At 49.4% G+C, this 17,402-nt stretch overlaps 2 protein-coding genes across 4 annotated transcripts in view; both read left to right on the forward strand.

Annotated features, from left to right (window-relative positions):
* LOC138349498 (protein CREBRF homolog) overlaps positions 1-17,402 on the forward strand; it is a 156,477-nt gene that overhangs the window by 48,450 nt on the left and 90,625 nt on the right. The window lies entirely within an intron of this gene.
* LOC138357906 (autotransporter adhesin BpaC-like) lies at positions 5,016-8,943 on the forward strand. The gene is made up of 2 exons (XM_069315076.1): positions 5,016-5,028; positions 7,706-8,943. The coding sequence occupies exons 1-2, from the start codon at positions 5,016-5,018 to the stop codon at positions 8,941-8,943; spliced, it is 1,251 nt and encodes a 416-aa protein (XP_069171177.1).

The following is a 17,402-nucleotide window of genomic DNA, read 5'->3' on the forward strand; positions in this document are numbered from 1 at the left end:
ACTAGTCCCAGAGCTGAGAGGTATGAGCTACGAGGAAAGGCTACGGGAGCTAAACCTCACGTCCCTGGAAGACAGAAGAGTAAGGGGAGACATGATAACCACCTACAAAATTCCAGAGGAATTAACAGGGTGGACAAAGACAAACTATTTAAGATGAGTGGAATGCGAACAAGGGGACACAGGTGGAGACTGAGTACCCACATGAGCCACAGGGACGTTAGAAAGAACTTTTTCAGTGTCAGAGTAGTTAACAGATGGAATGCATTAGGCAGTGATGTGGTGGAGGCTGACTCCATACACAGTTTCAAATGTAGATATGATAGAGCCCAGTAGGCTCAGGAACCTGTACACCAGTTAATTGATAGTTGAGAGGCGGGACCAAAGAGCCAGAGCTCAACCCCCGCAGGCACAAATAGGCGAGTACAACTAACTGAGTACCAGTATACACCCCAGGAAGTATACCAGGAAGTATACTCTGCTCCAATGGGTAGTGTAAACCGTAATTAACACCCCCCCCCCTTTCCCTCCCACCTCCCTGGCCACCCACTCACAGCCTGGCAACACATTCGTGCATGTCAACTGCTACAAGTTCCTTGAGTCCTGCCAACTCCCCCCCCCCAGCAGGTTCCCAGCCCCCCCAGCCCCCCCCCCAGCAGGTTCCCAGCCCCCTCCCCTCCCCAGCGAGTGCACCTGCACAGCAACCTTCAACAGCTCCACCTTAACCTTGAAGGGCAAGGGGGCCACACGTGGCACTCCGGCCTGTTAAAGGGTACATAATGCCAGATTTTGGGAGTGCCTGTTGGGGGGAGGGGGGGTGGGGTCAAGGGGGCACGGGTCCCTGTGAGTCACGGGGTCACGGGGACTCTCAGATCGATCAATGTGGCGCCCTGGGGGGGGGGGACTGTGGGGGAATTTAAGCCAATGGTGATCAATGTGTGAACCTGGCGAGCAGGAGTCATTGTGTCTCCCATGTGGATTATGTGGTCATTGTGTCTCCCATGTGGATTATGTGGTCATTGTGTCTCCCATGTGGATTATGTGGTCATTATGTCTCCCATGTGGATTATGTGGTCCTGTGTCTCTCACAAGTACTCACCTAGTTGTGCTTGCGGGGGTTGAGCTCTGGCTCTTTGGTCCCGCCTCTCAACTGTCAATCAACTGGTGTACAGGTTCCTGAGCCTACTGGGCTCTTATCATATCTACACTTGAAACTGTGTATGGAGTCAGCCTCCACCACATCACTTCCTAATGCATTCCATTTGTCAACCACTCTGACACTAAAAAAGTTCTTTCTAATATCTCTGTGGCTCATGTGGGTACTCAGTTTCCACCTGTGTCCCCTTGTTCGCGTACCACCCGTGTTAAATAGTCAGTTTCTATCTACCCTGTTAATTAATCCCTTTGAGAATTTTGTAGGTGGTGATCATAGCTTGCTTAATTTCTCAATTCCACCCTTTCCTCGTAACTCAGTCCTGGTAGTTCTGGGACTAGTCTGGTGACATACCTTTGATTTTTCTCTACCTTGTGCTTGGATAGAAACGGTATGAACTCTACGCTGGAGCTGCATACTCCAGAACTGGTCTGACATGTGTGATATACAAGGTTCTGAACGAATCCTTACACAAATTTCTAAAGACAGTGCTTAACTTGACATATGTCCCTGATGATATCCTCTTGATGTGGGCTTCAGGAGATAGGTTCGGGTGTCTGCCCGAAACGCTTTGCGTAATAGTGGCTTTAGGCATTGTATGTACTAGCTCTATCTATAAAGCCAACAAACTTTGTAAAATCTCTTTATGTATGTACCTTACCTAAATAAAAATTATTATTATTATTATTATTATTATTATTATATCAACCCCCTTGATCCTTCTCTGTCCGTTTAATGAACAATTTAATCTCCCATTTGGCTCTCTACACTTAGTTTCATTACTTACATTGACTTGAGGTAAACTGTAGCCACCAGACTTGAGGTAAACTGTAGCCACCAGACTTGAGGTAAACTGTAGCCACCAGACTTGAGGTAAACTGTAGCCACCAGACTTGAGGTAAACTGTAGCCACTTGAGGTTGGACCATTCCTTCAGTTTGTGCAGGTCATCTTGTAGCCTCCTGTTGTCTTCCTCTGTCTTAATCCTTCTCATAACTTGTGCAGCAGCAGCAAACATTGAGAGGAATACGTGTATTCCTTCTGGAAGACCGCTTACATATAGGAGAAACAGAACAGGTTGGAGAAGTGAACCCTGTGGGACTCCGCTGGCGACATCTCTCTACTCCGATATGTCACTCCTCACAGTAACGCACTGTCTTCTGTTGCTTAGGTACTCCCTTGTCCGCTGGAGCACCTTCCCTCTCACTCATGCCTGCTTCTCCGACTTATGCACTTGTCTCTTACGGGTACTGTGTCAAAGACTTTGTGACAATCCACAAATATACAGTCAGCCCGTCCTTCTCTTTCTTGTCTAATTTTTGTCACTTGGTCATATAATTTTATTAAACCTGCGAGGCATGATTAATATCCTTGAACCCAATGTTCAGTAACCTTGTTCCTGCCTTTCTACACCCTTGAACCCAATGTTCAGTAACCTTGTTCCTGCCTTTCTATACCCTTGAACCCAATGTTCAGTAACCTTGTTCCTGCCTTTCTACACCCTTGAACCCAATGTTCAGTAACCTTGTTCCTGCCTTTCTATACCCTTGAACCCAATGTTCAGTAACCTTGTTCCTGCCTTTCTCCACCCTTGAACCCAATGTTCAGTAACCTTGTTCCTGCCTTTCTACACCCTTGAACCCAATGTTCAGTAACCTTGTTCCTGCCTTTCTCCACCCTTGAACCCAATGCACATCCCATGTTGGAGATGCGTTACAAATGTCTTTCTTTTGTCACGTCAGTTCCGGGAAATGCTTTCTTAGCTCACAACTTGTACTCTAAAATTCCTCCTGTGAAGCTTGGTTTAATATCCCATCTCTTCGTGCATATACTTCCCCTTTCTCTGTTGTGAAGACCTGGATTATCATGCTGAGTTCCTCACACATCTCCGTGTCATTCTCAGTGAGAATGTCCTCTACTTGTCTCAGTTTCATTGCCTGTTCCTCCACTGTTGTTTTTCTCCTGATATGGCTGTGAAGCAGTTTGGGTCTTTAATTGATTTGCTATATTTGCATACTGTCTCCACATTCCTGATTCTCTGGTATATTCCTTTGCTCTCTGGTGTTCTGTTATTTCTGCCTCTCCTTGTACCTAGTTGCTTTGCCACCTAACATCCCTGACTAAACCATAGGTTCCTCCTTTGCATATATTTTTTCCCCTTTGGACTGTGACGAACATATCAACTTCTTCCTTATATTCCTGGGTGATGTAGTCTACTCTGTACACTTCTATTTCTATTGTAGTAAAAATTGCCATGTTATTTATTTATTTATTTATATACAAGAAGGTACATTGGGTTTGTGAGAATACATAGCATGGTGTTTACAATCTTGTAAAGCCACTAGTACGCGCAGCGTTTCGGGCAGGTCCTGTTGTTTCTGCCATACTCCTGGCCTGGTGTTTCATCATTTAATGGAAGGTTATATAATGCCACTACTATTTTTGGTCCTTCCATTGTGTCATAGGAAGACCTAAGTGACATGATGAACAACCCAGTTGGTTTTCTTCCTATTGGGGGGGGAGGGGTTGAACATTCTGCTATAACAGTATATGTTCACTCACAAGATGAGTGGCACTTCCTCCTTTCTCCTCTCTCATCTTACATTACAGTCATAGGGAAACATTGCATTCATTATAACACCTGACATTTTCGTTTCAGTGAGTGCTATTACATCTTGGTTATCTTCTTGTACTCTTTTTCCCAAAGTTCACTTGCTTTATTTGTAATGTCATCTGTGTTTGTGTACGTTACTTTAAAGCTAACTTTCTTCCATCCAGTCACACTTACCCTTGATGTGAATTCTATTACTGTCTCTCACGTGGAGGTGACAGTCAGACAAAAGTGAGTTTAGCTGTATCATGAGAGATGTGCACTGTTCCTTGGCTCAAGATGCATGACTAGAAGAACATTCTGGCGTGCTTGCGTGTGGTGTGGGGAAGGTGGACGGCCAGGCACACACACACAACACACACTGGGACACACTGGCGCCAGTTCCTTGTTTTCCTGGTTAGGGGTTACTGCCTGCACCCCCGGCCACCCTCCCCACCCCTCTGTCTGTGGTGAAGTTGTTGTTTTAGATTCAGCTACTTAGAACAAAAGTTCCAAAGTAGCACGGGCTATGGTGAGCCCGTAGTGGACTTACCTGGCACAGGAGCGGGGCTGTGCTCTGTGGTGACGTTGTAGCTCCTAGCGGCAGGAGACAACATACTCTAGGCGGTGCTGTGGAGGCGCCTGTGGTGATCTAGCAGCGGCCTCCTTCCACCGTTCCTTGGAGGACGAGAGGCCGCGGCGCCGCGTGTGGGGTAGGCCCACTGGGCGGGGTCGCCCCCCGCGGGTCGCCCCCCTCCTCAGGGGGGGCTTAATATCTTGCCTCGCCAACAATCCCTGGCGCTGACACAAAGCTGGCCTGCCTTGCCAGACCTGTTTCCGGGAAGTTTGGTGACGGAGGTTCTTGGAACCTGTCTCGTGACGGGGGTGTCAGAGGCCAGGGGGTGGTTGCTACACACCCCCTACCCCTTAACCCCCCTTAACCCTTCCCCTTAACCCCCCCCCCCCCATCTTGTCAACCCCCACCTTCTAACACACTCTCTCTCTCTCTCTCTCTCTCTCTCTCTCTCTCTCTCTCTCTCTCTCTCTCTCTCTCTCTCTCTCTATCATCATCATCATCATCATCATCATCATCATCATAACACCACCTCACTGATAACCATTAACAAGTCGCCTATTACCATCCTACCCCCCCCCCCCCCCCCAACCTATCCCTTGGATAAGAAGGATCCTGTTCCTTTGTAACATATAAGTCTGTTGAGAATCATTTTTTATGTTGTCTTGAAAGGACTATAGGCATTAAGTCTCATACGACAGGATGATTAAATCAGGTGAGACATGATCACCACATACACAATATTCTCAGGGGATAAAGCAGGTTGGTACACGGACAAGGAAGGTGGTGGTGGTGCTAATCTATTTTTTCCCTTCCCCTTAGAACACAATGTTGTTGTTGTTGTTGTTTAAGATTCAGGTACTGGGAACAAAAAGTTCTAAGTAGCACGGCCTATGGTGAGCCCGTAGAGGTCTTACCTGGCACAGGAGCGAGGCTGTAACTGTTAGAACACAATATCTTGCCACAGTTTACATCAGTAAACCACATGCTTGTCTGTTTACAACCCTGGAAATACAAACCGAAACTGTCTCTATTTTCCGCTTGTTACAACTTGTAATAAAGTTGTTACATTTTGGCTTAACGTGTTTATGACGTATTAGAACGTTGTTACAACGTGCTATATTGGTTGTTATTACTGGTTAGGAGAGGTTAAAACTTGTTGGAACGTTGTACCAACGTCGTAGTTTCGCTGTGTTTGGCGGGAAGTTCCACCTGACTGAACCCGAGAGGAACATCGCGATGTGTGGGAGAGTTCAAGTGCGTTTATTGAGACAATAGAATACGTCTCAAAAGGTTAGAGTAGCTTAGGCTATTTCTACCCCCTCCTTGTCTTAAACACCGGATGGCAACACCGGCTTGCAGCGTTGAACTCCTCACGATCTATCAAGATAGATTCGCCTACACAAAGACCCAGGGGGCCAGATTCACGAAGCAGTTACGCAAATACTTAAGAACGTGTACATCTTTCCTCAATCTTTGGCGGCCCTGGTTACATTTATTAAACAGTTTACAAGCATGAAAACTTCCCAATCAACTGTTGTTATTGTTATAAACAGCCTCCTGGTGCTTCGGAGTTCATTAGCTGTTTAATAATTGGAAACAAAGCCGCCAAAGATTGAGAAAAGATGTACAGGTTCGTAAGTGCTTGCGTAACTGCTTCGTTGTTCCCGCCTTTATTCGCGATTCAACCCGGGTACATCATGCACTAAGTACAATGATCAACGCAGCTAAGTACAATGATCAACGCAGCTAAGCACAATGATCAACGCAGCTAAGTACAATGATCAACGCAGCTAAGTACAATGATCAACGCAGCTAAGTACAATGATCAACGCAGCTCTTACGGGTCTCGCAACACGTAATAAACCTGTATGGTTATCGTGGGTAGTTGGGTTTGCCTCAACATTTTGGGTTGAACATTAATAATTTTGTAACTAGCGTCAAAAGATTGTTACTTGCTAAGCTAAACGAACTAGAGGGTTCAGTTCCTGAACCGATTATGTGCCTCTGTAATCCTTTACACCACCGCCCACGGGATGGGTATGGGGTGCATAATAAAGAAAGAAATTGAATTGCTTTGGGTCCTTCATATGGGATATGAAGGATCGTAGGGCAAGTAGGGAGCAAAGAGGTTATGTAAAGTTTGGGTGATTAACACATTTTTATTTATAATATTTAATTACGTATAAATAAATGTGAAATTGTATTACTTATTGACATGTTATTAGGCTAAATAGTCTTACAGATAGGTAAGTACGTCTGTATAAAAGAACTTAAGAATCAAGGAAACTGCAGAAGGCTTAATTATTATTGGCCCATACGAGGCTTCTCCTATTTATAGCCAATTAAACTCATTCATATATAGGTCTAACCTTCGCTTGAAACAATCAAGGGAGCCGGTCGGCCGAGCTGACAGCACGCGGGACTTGTGATCTTGTGGTCCTGGGTTCGATCCCAGGCGCCGGCGAGAAACAATGGGCAGAGTTTCTTTCACCCTATGCCCCTGTTACCTAACAGTAAAATAGGTACATGGGTGTTAGTCAGCTGTCACCGGCTGCTTCCTGGGGGTGGAGGCCTGGTCGAGGACCGGGCCGCGGGGACACTAAACCCCGAAATCATCTCAAGATAACCTCAAGATAAGATCCTGCGTCTAACCTACGCTTGAAACAATCAAGTGATCCTGCGTCTAACCTACGCTTGAAACAATCAAGTGATCCTGCGTCTAACCTACGCTTGAAACAATCAAGTGATCCTGCGTCTAACCTACGCTTGAAACAATCAAGTGATCCTACACAGAGTTCAACCTGTTCACACAGAACAGTTTCCTACTCTGAAGATGCTTCTCCTCTTATCAGTGCTGCTTCAGGCTATCAGTGAAGAAGATTGTGGGGGACACACACACAGGCTACAATCATGGTACTCTGGAACATAAACAGATACATGAAAATACACATACACATGGACGCAACACATGAAAATATACATATACACACCACGGAATCGAAGTGGAATGTATTCTCCCTTAGAAGATAATATTGGAAGTGATAATAAATAAGAAATGGCGTCCCAGAATACGTACCAAAGCTGCGGACTCACAAACTATTTTGACTGCTGTCCTTGAACTCACCGGCTCACAAACAACCCCGTTTTCTTTACGTGGGTCCGTCGGTTAGGTTAGGGTAGGTTCGGGCAATTTAGGACATGATTTTTGTGACTTTGTGACAACTCGAGAGGACGGGCTGGGTAGTGATGGAGCGGCCTGCTCTCTTAACTTGCCACAACGGGCGAAAGAAGGGGTACTAGGGTGCTAAAATGCACAAACCCAAGCCTCCCTCCTAACCCACGAATATAAAATGTGGTGAAAATGTGAGGTGACACGGGGCTGGTGTCAGGTGACACGGGGCTGGTGTCAGGTGACACGGGGCTGGTGTCAGGTGACACGGGGCTGGTGTCAGGTGACACGGGGCTGGTGTCAGGTGACACGGGGCTGGTGTCAGGTGACACGGGGCTGGTGTCAGGTGACACGGGGCCGGTGTCAGGTGACACGGGGCTGGTGTCAGGTGACACGGGGCCGGTGTCAGGTGACACGGGGCTGGTGTCAGGTGCCACGGGGCTGGAGTCAGGTGACACGGGGCCGGAGTCAGGTGACACGGGGCCGGAGTCAGGTGACACGGGGCCGGAGTCAGGTGACACGGGGCCGGTGTCAGGTGACACGGGGCCGGAGTCAGGTGACACGGGGCTGGTGTCAGGTGACACGGGGCTGGTGTCAGGTGACACGGGGCTGGTGTCAGGTGACACGGGGCTGGAGTCAGGTGACACGGGGCTGGAGTCAGGTGACACGGGGCTGGAGTCAGGTGACACGGGGCTGGTGTCAGGTGACACGGGGCTGGTGTCAGGTGACACGGGGCTGGTGTCAGGTGACACGGGGCTGGTGTCAGGTGACACGGGGCTGGAGTCAGGTGACACGGGGCTGGAGTCAGGTGACACGGGGCTGGTGTCAGGTGACACGGGGCTGGTGTCAGGTGACACGGGGCTGGTGTCAGGTGACACGGGGCTGGTGTCAGGTGACACGGGGCTGGTGTCAGGTGACACGGGGCTGGTGTCAGGTGACACGGGGCTGGAGTCAGGTGACACGGGGCTGGTGTCAGGTGACACGGGGCTGGTGTCAGGTGACACGGGGCTGGTGTCAGGTGACACGGGGCTGGAGTCAGGTGACACGGGGCTGGTGTCAGGTGACACGGGGCCGGAGTCAGGTGACACGGGGCCGGAGTCAGGTGACACGGGGCCAGAGTCAGGTGACACGGGGCTGGAGTCAGGTGACACGGGGCTGGAGTCAGGTGACACGGGGCCGGAGTCAGGTGACACGGGGCCGGAGTCAGGTGACACGGGGCCAGAGTCAGGTGACACGGGGCTGGTGTCAGGTGACACGGGGCCGGAGTCAGGTGACACGGGGCCAGAGTCAGGTGACACGGGGCTGGAGTCAGGTGACACGGGGCTGGAGTCAGGTGACACGGGGCCGGAGTCAGGTGACACGGGGCCGGAGTCAGGTGACACGGGGCCAGAGTCAGGTGACACGGGGCTGGTGTCAGGCGACACGGGGCTGGTGTCAGGTGACACGGGGCTGGTGTGAGGTGACACGGGGCTGGTGTCAGGTGACACGAGGGCCGGAGTCAGGTGACACGGGGCTGGAGTCAGGTGACACGGGGCTGGTGTCAGGAGACACGGGGCTGGTGTCAGGTGACACGGGGCTGGTGTCAGGTGACACGGGGCTGGTGTCAGGAGACACGGGGCTGGTGTCAGGAGACACGGGGCTGGTGTCAGGTGACACGGGGCTGGTGTCAGGTGACACGGGGCTGGTGTCAGGTGACACGGGGCTGGTGTCAGGAGACACGGGGCTGGTGTCAGGTGACACGGGGCTGGTGTCAGGTGACACGGGGCTGGTGTCAGGAGACACGGGGCTGGTGTCAGGAGACACGGGGCCGGAGTCAGGTGACACGGGGCTGGTGTCAGGTGACACCCAGATATTCTATAATCCCAATAGTGTTGTTTACCCTTGAATGACTAACACCTGCCGGTAATGCTACTCGTGGCACCTGTTTCAGAGTGTCTTAACGACTTTCTTAGCTACGATGACTCAGGACCAATCAGAATTCAGCATCCACGATAGGCCTGTTTCTAATAGGCGAATGGTGGCAACACTGAGACACTCCTCGCTATAGCATCTTGGGGAACCATGGCCCAAGATAAGGCCATACCCTCCTGAGCCACGTGGCTCCAAGTCTACACAGTAAGGCTGTCAACTGCTTGTTCTTCTTGTAGGACCGTAGAACTTATAGAACTACTTGTATTAACTCGTGTAGGTAATTGAGGCAGGCTGTCTGTTTCTTTCATCCTATGCCCCTGTTACCTAGCAGTAAAATAGGTACCTGGGTGTTAGTCAGCTGTCACGGGCTGCTTCCTGGGGGTGGAGGCCTGGTCGAGGACCGGGCCGCGGGGACACTAAAGCCTCGAAATCATCTCAAGATAACCTCAAGATAGCAACACACTCTCCCTTCCGTGAAGAGCGTAAGTGTGGGAAACCCGCCGCTCTTTGGTCATACTAGCTCGGAAGACCTTCGTTTTCTTTATAGGACGTCCATTGTTGCCACATTACTGGCGGTAGCAACAAGAGACCAGGACGTAGAGGTAATTCTGGCAGGTATGTGCAAATAATGGCAATATGGCAATCATATGAGAGTTTTGGCAGACTTTACGAAGCTGATTCGGAAGGTGTGATGACACCTCTTCTTCCTCCTCCCCCCTTCCGCGTAAATTCTTCAAGTAGCCTTTGTTGAGAACAACAGAGAGGCGACGGCTCTCAGGGCCAGATCCAATCACATCCAGAGGTGAAGGAACCTGTCATTGTGTACAGTCTTCCTGGTCAGACCGTGAGGTCACTCGCGCGGGCCAGTGACCTCACATTGTTAGCCGAGACCATGACTGCTAAACCAGAGGCCAGGGAGCAGGAGAACCACTCGAGCGGTTGATGGAAGAGCACGGACCGTCAACTGTTTGATCTGCTGGTCATTGGGTGAGTTTTTTTTATTAATACATGAGGTACATGTGCAGTTGTGCAGCTGCCCTAGACTATATGAAGGGCAGTACAGTGTGTCAAAAAGTTAACTAGGTAATGCTAAAAAGTCCCCATCACACAGGATGGTTAGTGATACAGAGGCATGTGATGGGCAGTCTGCACTGACAGACTCTGGGTGCATTATGAGGATATCTTCAAGAACACGAGAGTGAATAAAGTAATTGCAAAGCTCCAGATACCTCATGCCAACGAGTCTGAAAAGTCTAATAACCCGCCATTCGGTGATGTAGTGTGGGAGATCATGCCGCAGTTCCTGCTCACAGAGTTTGTACCTGGAGTGCTCAGGATAGGGAGATCCGTCATTGGTTGAGGTCGAAGTCCCCTGAGACGCTGCCTCGGGAGAACCAACCCACTTGTGGAGTAAAAGACCAATCGGAGATTTTTCTCGTCATGCGTGAGTGTGTGGCGTGAAAGGCCAGAAAGGCAATTCTCACGCGGCCAGAAAGGCAACTGGCGTCTTCTGGGTGATGTTTGGCAAGGCGTAGTAGTAGCAGTCAGTCCCAGTGCTGAGGACTTTTGTTTGGTTAATTACCAAGCCTTCAACGGCCTGTTTGTGGTAGAACCGTGGGACCAAGTTGGAGTGATTGTTGTCAGTGTATCTCCACGACAACATGGAGATACTTATGATATTTCTCCAGGGCTGTGAGGGGGGGCGCGAACCCGCGACCCCGACATTGCCAGTCGCGTACTCTACCACCACCACCACCACTGCTGGGAGTGTGTGTGTGTACGTGTATACACACATGGTGTCAGCAAGGCGGACAGCCCGCCTGCTATCATTACTCATATATTCCACATTTCTCTAAACTTTTGCCACACCTGCACCTCTCCTCTATTCCCCCCCCCCTCCCATGTCTTTCAAAATACCCTGCCTGGGGGTTGGGGGGGGAGGGGGAGGCTACGAACTCTGGGGGTTCCCCGTTCCCTACCTTCCGTCAGTGAAAGCCAGTTATAGAGGGACGGGTTATAGAGGGACGGGTTATAGTGGGACGGGTTATAGTGGGACGGGTTATAGTGGGACGGGTCTTAGCGCCAACATGTCTGTTTCTTGATCAGAATATTCACTCGACAGTACTGCCAACCTCCGCACTGGGAGGGGGGGGGGAGGCAAGGGACCCTGAACTCAGAGACCCCTGGGGCCAGATTCAAGAAGCAGTTACGCAAGCACTTACGAACCTGTACATCTTTTCTCAATCTTTGGCGGCTTTGTTTACAATTATTAAACAGCTAATGAGCTCCTGAAGCACCAGGAGGCTGTTTATAACAACAGTTAATTGGCAAATTTTCATGCTTGTAAACTGTTTAATAAATGTAACCAAAGCCGTCAAAGATTGAAAAAAGATGAACACGTTCGTAAGTACTTGCGAAACTGCTTCCTGAATCTAGCCCCTGAACTCAGGGACCCTGAACATTAATGTAGTGAGCTTTCCTGTGTGTAAATCAATATCTATGAGAGATTGTCTGTCGAAGGTTGAAGGTGTTGGTTCCCTAATGCCTCCATACTTCACTGGCACTCCAGGCCTAAAGATTCAGTTGGATAGCAGTTATGTGTCTCTGAGATCCTCTCTCTTATTATGGGGGGTATTCAGCTTTTTGAGAGTCTCTCAAGGTCGAAGTACTAACTCTCACCAGTCCCCTTGTTCGTGTTCCACCCGTGCTGAATAATTTGTCTTTGTCCACCCTGTCAGTTCCTCTGAGAATTTTGTAGGTGGTGATCATGTCTCCCCTTTCTGCCTTCCAGGGACTTGAGGTTTAGCTCTCGTAGCCGTTCCTGGTAGCAGGTGGTCCCTCCGCCTTGCTGACACCATGTGTGTACTCACCTTGTTTTACTCACCTAGTTGTGCTTGCAGGGGTTGAACTCTGGCTCTTTGGTCCCGCTTCTCAATTGTCAATCAACAAATTTTTCACACACACACACACACACACACACACACACACACACACACACACACACACACACACACACACACACACACACACACACACATATCACGCCAGACCTGTCTCCTGCAGCACATATCAAGCGGATAACATCAGCGGCATATGCCAGGCTGGCCAACATACGAATGGCATTCAGAAACTTGTGTAAAGAATCATTCAGAACTTTGTATACCACATGTGTCAGGTCAATCCTGGAGTATGCAGCCCCAGCATGGAGTCCATATCTAGTCAAGGATAAGACTAAACTGGAAAAGGTTCAAAGGTTTGCCACCAGACTAGTACCCGAGCTGAGAGGTATGAGCTACGAGGAGAGACTACGGGAATTAAACCTCACTTCGCTGGAAGACAGAAGAGTTAGGGGGGACATGATCACCACATTCAAGATTCTGAAGGGGATTGATAGGGTAGATAAAGACAGTCTATTTAACACAAGGGGAACACGCACAAGGGGACACAGGTGGAAACTGAGTGCCCAAATGAGCCACAGAGATATTAGAAAGAACTTTTTTAGTGTCAGAGTGGTTGACAAATGGAATGCATTAGGGGGTGATGTGGTGGAGGCTGACTCCATACACAGTTTCAAGTGTAGATATGACAGAGCCCGATAGGCTCAGGAATCTGTACACCTGTTGATTGACGGTTGAGAGGCGGGACCAAAGAGCCAGAGCTCAACCCCCGCAAACACAACTAGGTGAGTACACACACACACACACACACACACACACACACACACACACACACACACACACACACACACACACACACACACACAGTGATGTGGTGGAGGCTGACTCCATACACAGTTTCAAGTGTAGATATGATAGAGCCCAATAGGCTCAGGAATCTGTACATCAGTTGATTGACAGTTGAAAGGCGGGACCAAAGAGCCAGAGCTCAACCCCCGCAAGCACAATTAGGTGAGTACACACACAAATCCAGAATGTGGCAAATGGTTGACAAATCCAGGGGCTGGTAGCTGAGTAGACAGCGCTCAAGACTCGTAGACCTAGGGACCGGGGTTCAATCCCCGCAGCCGGCGGAAACAGATGGGCAGTTTCTCCTTCACGCTGATGCTCCCTGTTACCTAGCGGTAAATAGGTACCTTTGAGTTACAGCTGCTACGGGCTGCTTCCTGTGTGTGTGTGTGTGTGTGTGTGTGTGTGTGTGTGTGTGTGTGTGTGTGTGTGTGTGTGTGTGTGTTATGCAATTAACAGAACAGCTGTGAAGGTGGGGCTAGGAAGGGGGGGGGGGGGTTGACCACAGTGGGGGGGGGCGGGGATGGGTTACTGGGAACTCTGAGGTCAGGGAGTCTAGCCCCCCCCCTGGGAACTTCCCCTTCCCCCTCCCCCCTTCCCTCCCGTCCCAGCCCCCCCCCCATTCCTATCCCTGAAACTAGCCTCGTGTCCGCCACTATGACTTTTTTTTTTTTTTTTTTTTTTTTTTTTTTTTTTTTTTTTTTTTTTTTTTTTTTTTTTTTACATATACAAGAGTTGTTACATTCTTGTACGGCAGCATAGTGTTTCAGGCAGGGGCCAGATTCACGAAGCAGTTACGCAAGCACTTACGAACCTGTCCATCTTTTCTCAATCTTTGGCAACTTTGTTTACAATTATTAAACAGTTAATGAGCTCCGAAGCACCAGGAGGCTGTTTATAACAATAACAACAGTTGATTGGGAAGTATTCACGCTTGTAAACTGTTTAATAAATGTAACCAAAGCCGCCAAAGATTGAGGAAAGATGTACACGTTCGTCAGTGCTTGCGTAACTGCTTCGTGAATCTGGCCCCCTGTTTCTTAATCCTATGTTCCCTGGAATACGACCCGCTAAATCGTTTAACAACCAGGTACCCACTTTACAGTTGGGTAAAACGGTTAAGGATTTGCACCCAGTCAATCCTCCCCGGCCAGGATACGAACCCTGGACAAAGCGCTCGCGAAACGCCAGGCGAGCGTCTCACCACTACGCCGCAGGGACGTAATCACTAATCAGTGGGACGAGCACTAATCAGTGGGACGAGCACTAATCAGTGGGACGAGCACTAATCAGTGGGACGAGCACTAATCAGTGGGACGAGCACTAATCAGTGGGACGAGCACTAATCAGTGGGACGAGCACTAATCAGTGGGACGAGCACTAATCAGTGGGACGAGCACTAATCAGTGGGACGAGCACTAATCAAGGATAACTAAGCCCCAGAGCACAATCCCAAGGTGCAGTACATGCTAACATGTACACAAGCTTCTGAGTATGTAATATATATGTGAATGAAGACATACATGAAGAAGCTGGTTGGAGCAACAGGCAGGAGTAATGGTGGGGTGCTCCAGCGGTTCTTGTTCTTGTTGTTGTTATAGATTCAGCTACTCGGAACAAGTTCCAAGTAGCACGGGCTATGGTGAGCCCATAACTTACCTGGTACAGGAGCGGGGCAAGTAGCACGGGCTATGGTGAGCCCGTAACTTACCTGGCACAGGAGCGGGGCAAGTAGCACGGGCTATGGTGAGCCCGTAACTTACCTGGCACAGGAGCGGGGCAAGTAGCACGGGCTATGGTGAGCCCGTAACTTACCTGGCACAGGGGCGGGGCAAGTAGCACGGGCTATGGCGAGCCCGTAACTTACCTGGCACAGGAGCGGGGCAAGTAGCACGGGCTATGGCGAGCCCGTAACTTACCTGGCACAGGAGCGGGGCAAGTAGCACGGGCTATGGCGAGCCCGTAACTTACCTGGCACAGGAGCGGGGCAAGTAGCACGGGCTATGGCGAGCCCGTAACTTACCTGGCACAGGGGCGGGGCAAGTAGCACGGGCTATGGTTAGCCCGTAACTTACCTGGCACAGGAGCGGGGCAAGTAGCACGGGCTATGGTGAGCCCGTAACTTGCCTGGCACAGGAACGGGGCAAGTAGCACGGGCTATGGCGAGCCCGTAACTTACCTGGCACAGGAGCGGGGCAAGTAGCACGGGCTATGGCGAGCCCGTAACTTACCTGGCACAGGAGCGGGGCAAGTAGCACGGGCTATGGCGAGCCCGTAACTTACCTGGCACAGGAGCGGGGCAAGTAGCACGGGCTATGGTGAGCCCGTAACTTACCTGGCACAGGAGCGGGGCAAGTAGCACGGGCTATGGTTAGCCTCTGATATGCTCCAGTTGTTGTTATAGATTCAGCTACTCGGAACAAGTTCCAAGTAGCACGGGCTATGGCGAGCCCGTAACTTACCTGGCACAGGAGCGGGGCAAGTAGCACGGGCTATGGTGAGCCTCTGATATGCTCCAGCAGATAAAGCAGTGTCTAAGTAACAGGAAACAGCGAGTAACTTATCAGCTATTGGTACTGGTAATGACTGCAAAAAGCCTCTACTTACGGGCTATTCACGCCCGTGCCACCTTTTGGGTGGATTAATCTGTATCAGTCAATCAAACAGCGAATAACTGGGAGAGCGTGCAGAGATCCTTTACTGATAGAATCCACTCAGTAAAACATCTAAACTATTGGGACCGACTAAAGAGCCTAAATCTGTATTCTCTTGAGCGCAGGCGGGAGAGATACATAATAATTTACTCGTGGAAAATAGTAGAGGGGCTGGTCCCAAACCTGCACACAGAAATAACAGCACATGAGACCAGGAGGCATGGCAGGATGTGCAGAATACCCCCGTTGAAGAACAGAGGTGCAACAGGTACTCTGAGAGAGAACTATCAACATCAGAGGCCCGAGACTGTTCAACACGCTTCCACTACACATAAGGGAATTTAAATTTAAAAATAAATTAAATTTATGCTGCACTTTTGCAGCATAAATGTTCTGTAAAATGGCCAGTTATCTAACGCTTTATTCATTCGTCAGAAAAATATCAGCGAATTGATTGGGAGAGTTTTCCTTCAATAAAAATTTTTAAAAGCATTTATTTTCAATAGGAACATTGTTGAATCTGCTTTAATACAAATTACGAAGCCATATAACATGAACATTACTAATGGATTGTACATTTTGGATCCATTTTTAATTGATAAATTAAAGCCCATTTTAAGTAAGATCATTAATATACAGTTATCTCACTAGTATTGTTCCTTTCAGGACCTTATATGAATTGCTTATCAGGACTTAAAGTATTAAAAAGTATTAAAAAGACTGTTTTCACAGTCTTTTCATATATATATATATATATATATATATATATATATATATATATATATATATATATATATATATATATATATATATATGAAAAGCATTATATAGCAACAAGTCGCTATAAAAGGCAGTCTACATCTGCGGTGAATCAGTCACAGTTACTAGTCTTGCTCCACACCCACCCAACTGGGCGGCAGCTTTAGTCATGTGCAGGCTGCACCTACAGTCATGTGCAGGCTGCACCTTCAGTCATGTGCAGGCTGCACCTACAGTCATGTGCAGGCTGCACCTACAGTCATGTGCAGGCTGCACCTACAGTCACGTGCAGGCTGCACCTACAGTCATGTGCAGGCTGCACCTACAGTCATGTGCAGGCTGCACCTACAGTCATGTGCAGGCTGCACCTACAGTCATGTGCAGGCTGCACCTACAGTCATGTGCAGGCTGCACCTACAGTCATGTGCAGGCTGCACCTACAGTCATGTGCAGGCTGCACCTGCAGTCATGTGCAGGCTGCACCTACAGTCATGTGCAGGCTGCACCTACAGTCATGTGCAGGCTGCACCTGCAGTCATGTGCAGGCTGCACCTACAGTCATGTGCAGGCTGCACCTACAGTCATGTGCAGGCTGCACCTACAGTCATGTGCAGGCTGCACCTACAGTCATGTGCAGGCTGCACCTACAGTCATGTGCAGGCTGCACCTACAGTCATGTGCAGGCTGCACCTACAGTCATGTGCAGGCTGCACCTACAGTCATGTACAGGCTGCCACTACAGTCATGTGCAGGCTGCACCTACAGTCATGTGCAGGCTGCCCCTACAGTCATGTGCAGGCTGCACCTACAGTCATGTGCAGGCTGCACCTACAGTCATGTGCAGGCT

Source organism: Procambarus clarkii, chromosome 80 (assembly GCF_040958095.1).
Source record: "Procambarus clarkii isolate CNS0578487 chromosome 80, FALCON_Pclarkii_2.0, whole genome shotgun sequence".
Taxonomy (NCBI): domain Eukaryota; kingdom Metazoa; phylum Arthropoda; class Malacostraca; order Decapoda; family Cambaridae; genus Procambarus; species Procambarus clarkii.